Source organism: Aristolochia californica, unplaced genomic scaffold (genome assembly GCF_029961685.1).
Source record: "Aristolochia californica isolate CCGP_79_NKW_82.1479 unplaced genomic scaffold, dmAriCali1.0.hap1 SCAF_6, whole genome shotgun sequence".
Classification (NCBI taxonomy): Eukaryota; Viridiplantae; Streptophyta; class Magnoliopsida; order Piperales; family Aristolochiaceae; genus Aristolochia; species Aristolochia californica.
Window position 1 is genome coordinate 32,084,724 of NW_027182257.1, and position 4,735 is coordinate 32,089,458.

Here is a 4,735-nt window from a genome sequence, read left to right on the forward strand (position 1 = left end):
ATTTCTCCTCTCCAGCTGCTTTGCGCACCTCCATTGTCACAATTCGGGCTGACCAAGCTGCTATTCGCACAACGATGCAAGAAATTAAGGACCTTCTTCTCCAGCTAATCCAACTCCAACGGCAACGAGATGCTCCTCTACCAGGAACGTCATGCAGACCTTCCACTCAGGCCCCCCTTCACCCACCCCCAATGCCTACTCTGTGGCCTTCCGACCAGCCACCTCTTTCCCCACCACCTCCACCTCCTATGCGTCCAGCTCAACCAACAGCTGGGGCTGTCCACAGCACAAACAACCACACGGAAAATTCCCAACCTGCCACTGTCTCGGCAAGAATCCAAGGGGCGAAGCCCCATTTGGCTGCGGCTCGCCATCAGGAACACATCCGTCTCTCCCTCTCACTACCACTCCGACACTCCGAACAACAATCCGACTTGGGCACAACCTCCGTTCTTCCAGCAGATTGCAAAGAGGCACGAAAAATTCACACTGTCATTATATTCTCGGGAGGGCAAGCTCCGGACAGCCACAATGTTCCCCCCGACAATTCCGAATATTTGCAGGCTCATGCCTTGGGTAGCAAACTGGATGGATTCAAGGGAGGTACCGCCCAAGTGATGAAGTGCAAATCCAGAGAGCTGTCCTCTGAAGTGACCTCCCCTTACAGACATCCAAATGTAGAGAAGATGTTTGAGAGAATGCCAGATAGGAGTCTTCCCTCGGGGAACTCTAGGTTCTCTGTTTTTATGATGAAATGGTATGCCACATTTCATGCGTTCCACTCCACAGACATGTTTCTACCAGGAACAAGCACTGCATGTCTTGGTTTTGAATCTGAAGCTTTTGTGTACAAAACGTTGGGTTGGGCAGCCGAGGCCTACCCAGTATGTGCTGACAGGGCACACAACGATCTAGTAACATGTAACTATATGCTCCCTGCATATGAACAACAAGATGACCCACTAACTGCACCAGAATTTTTCTGTGGGGTGACCGAAAGTGGTCTTCAACCAGATGTGTCCTCTATTGCTTTTCCGAGCAGGGACACTCAAACCAAATTCCCTGCTGTTGCTACAGCCATTTATCAACGAGCACTCACTGCTCTTCATAGGTCCTCTCAGCACACTTATAGCAACGTTGCTGCTACCACCTCAGGGCTACACCATATTGGTCTATGGATGGAAAAATTCCTTCAACAGACGGAAGTACGTGGCTGTTTGTGAGCACATCACTAGCTATGGCAGCTTTGTGTTAGATTTTCTTAAGTTCAGCCACATGATTGTGAATGGACGTCTTTTGCCCTCTACAATGCATATCCACAATCAAATGCAAATATTGAATGACCTTGCTGCTAAATGCATATCCACAATCAAATGCAAATATTGAATGACCTTGCTGCTTTCTTGACCTATACAATCCTCCTCATTGCCTATTGTCTAGCTGGGCGTGTAAGGAGGACACAATACATGTATGAGGCAGTAAAATTAGTTGGGGCCTGCCGATATCATGTCCTTGCATATAGCAACATTATAAAGGTCTCAGTAGTGGCCAAAATGTCTCATTTCGAATGGGACATACAAGAAGAGACGATCTCAGCTGGTGTTCGTCCTACTGCTGTCACCTGGTCATCCTTGGTTAGTGACTGTGCTACAGAAGATCTAGAAGAGTGTGCAATTCACCCAGTTGATAAAGTGATCCTCCTTGGCTATGAACCTCCATGGAACCGATATAACACTAGCACTGCTTACAACCCTGTCCATGATGTTGCTAGTTCTTACGGGACTGGCGCTGCCACAAATGTGCATGTCCGGCTTGCTCTGGGATATACGTCTGTCATTATTTTAGATGCTGATATGTATTTCCGGACACTGCAAGCAATGGGGCTCCTTCCCAATGTCGTTACAGTGCTAGAGGGCCTTTGCACGGACGGGTGGATTTAAGGCGCTATCACGCTATTTGGGTTAATAAGTAACAAGTGTACACTCCCTGCAATTATAATCTATATGGCCGTGGTGGACAGTTGTTGCACGGCACTGCAGTTTGCAGATGGCCAAGGGGTTTTCTGAAAAATGCAGACAATTGGTATCTCTTCCAATGCTTTCAGCTATACAATTTTTGTTCATGGATTGTGTCCAGGGCAGCAGCTGCCTGATGGGCTTGAATTTGGGCTGGATAGGTTGGAGACTAGGCATTCACCAATGGTTGCTACTTTATTTGGGTTGGTTGAAAAGAGATCCGTAGATGCTCAATGTGTCATTCGGAGGTTAATAGACAAGGGGCAGAAAGCAGGGGCTCACATAGGTAGCTTGATCGGCTTCTCAGTCTGGCTTTTCGTTATTGCTGCTGTGACAATGCAGCGATGGGTTCAACACTTTCCCATGTCTGCTGCTGTCGCATTCTTGGGGTGGGCCGGAGAGCCACTTTCCCTTTATCAAATTGCAGCGGTTATGGCAAGGCAGCAATGGACTCCACTGAACACATTCAACCCGGTTCGAATTGATGACGATGAGCAGCACCTAGCATATGGAGGAAATGCCAATGTATCACAACAGCATAGCCGCGTTCATTGGCAGGAGGACAATGCTACCTTTTGTTCCAACTCTATCCAAGGCATAGCTGGTTTGTCCAGCGCTGTTTGGCCACGGCACAAAACAGTGCTGCCAACACTAGCACTGCTGAACATTGTGCTCAGGGTTCTTGTTCCAATCAGCCTACTGGACAGTGAGCAGCACCTGGTGCTGTCTAGAATATTAACAAGGAACTGCTGGTTCAATTCATGGACAGCTGGGTTCTCTGCTGATGACGGTGGTGAGCACCACGCATGTCGGGATTTCCTAGTGTTGTTCCATTACTTGACTGCTCATCATAAGGACAGACTACGGGGGGAAGCCATCTTGCTCTTGGCACTTCCCTATGCATTGGTTCAACCAACCATACATCGTTACCATACTGATCCTATTGTTCGTGCTGGTTTCAGGCCCTACGTGTTTCAACCTTGCCAATGGGGGGGGGGGGGGGGGGGCGGCGCTGACCTTAGTCCATGATGGAGGGTGAGCAGAGATGCTGCATGGGGGGATGTAGAGACATTCGACACACATCCCCACAAAAAAAATTGGTTACTACGGGGAATGCGGCAGTTTTGGGCTTCTGGCTGGCGGGCATGGCTATCGAGGACGCTACTTGGGAACAGGTGGAGACGCCCACCTACAGACCCTACTTTTGAGCTTGAGGGCAAGCTCGTTCTCTAGGAGGGGAGTGATATTATGGACTCCATAGCATATAGATTAACTAGTAGATGTAGAGGGTGGCTTATGTAATTTTCAGCTTTTACAAGTAGTAGGTATTGTTGTAATTTCCTTCAAACTTATGGCCCTGTCGTTGGCCTTTGTTGGTGTACGTTCCCTGATCTTTTACAGGGACGTCGGGTGATGAATGAAGGTAGGCATTGATCATTAGTCTAAGTAAATGAGATTGGGTTCTCTCTCTCACGAGGCCTAAGGTGCAAGCTTCCTTAAAAATCTTGGTTATCCGCCCCCCCCGAGCTTTCTGCATTCAAGAAGAAGTTTTGTACAACAAACAAAAATGCTTGGAAAGAGCTCAAGTTCTGAAATTTCAATTGCCCCAATTGTGTTCTATTGCTTTATGTTGGTAGTTTATAAATTCTGGTGCCTTTGTGGTTCTTAAATTTGAAATTTTATTCCCCCCCCCCCCCCCCCCACCCCCCCCACCCCCCCCCCCCCCCCCCCCCCCGAGCTTTCTGCATTCAAGAAGAAGTTTTGTACAACAAACAAAAATGCTTGGAAAGAGCTCAAGTTCTGAAATTTCAATTGCCCCGATTGTGTTCTATTGCTTTATGTTGGTAGTTTATAAATTCTGGTTGCCTTTGTGGTTCTTAAATTTGAAATTTTATTGCGATAGCTCAAACTGTTGGGAGTTTGAGTTGGTTCCCAAGGTTGACTTCAATAAGGGTGTTTATTGAATTTATAGAAAAGAGAAAAAATTTATTGACTTGATGTAATCTAAGTACATGAACCCTTATTTACAATAGAGGAAAGTAGTAAAGTTCAATTACAATTAAACTACCCTTGTCCCGATTACATCCAAACTCTAACACTTAACGATAAGTCCTAGGATAATTAAATAACTCAACATAACTAAAACACCTTTCAATTGAAACTCTTCTGTGAGACCTCCTTCAGTGAGACTCCTATAAAACTCCCCCATATTAATTTAGGTTCTATGAGAGTCCTGTAAGAGCCTTCCATATCTTCTCTTCAACACTCCCCTTCAAGCTGGGAGGTAATGACAATGATCCCAGCTTGATCCAAATATCATAGATGTAGTAATAACTTCTCCATCACGGTGTCCCAACACCAGGCACCGACTCTCGAAGGTAGAAATGGGTGATAAAATATCAGTCGAAACCAAGCAAAGGATTTTGAACAAAATATAGTGATAATAATCACTACCTATCATTCACAAAACGACGATAAAAGACCCACGAGTACCAATAAAAAGACTCAATTGTTAGGAATTAGATGCCCTGATTCCAAACTAACAAGAACAAAAATAATAAAATCTGGAAGAATAAAAAATCAAGTACGAGGACAAACAAAATTTATATAGGTTTACGTCAAGGTGAGACTATGTCTTGTCTTCTGCCTCTGTATTAATCCACTATGAAGATGAAATAGTTTACAAGAGAGATCACACACACTTATAGGTATTGTTTTTC

General features: G+C 45.6%; 1 protein-coding gene across 1 annotated transcript; it reads left to right on the forward strand.

Annotated features, from left to right (window-relative positions):
- Positions 1-1,373: 1,373 nt before the first annotated feature.
- LOC137935318 (pentatricopeptide repeat-containing protein At5g02830, chloroplastic-like) lies at positions 1,374-2,066 on the forward strand. Its single transcript, XM_068779988.1, has 2 exons — positions 1,374-1,930; positions 2,021-2,066. The coding sequence occupies exons 1-2, from the start codon at positions 1,374-1,376 to the stop codon at positions 2,064-2,066; spliced, it is 603 nt and encodes a 200-aa protein (XP_068636089.1).
- Positions 2,067-4,735: the final 2,669 nt, after the last annotated feature.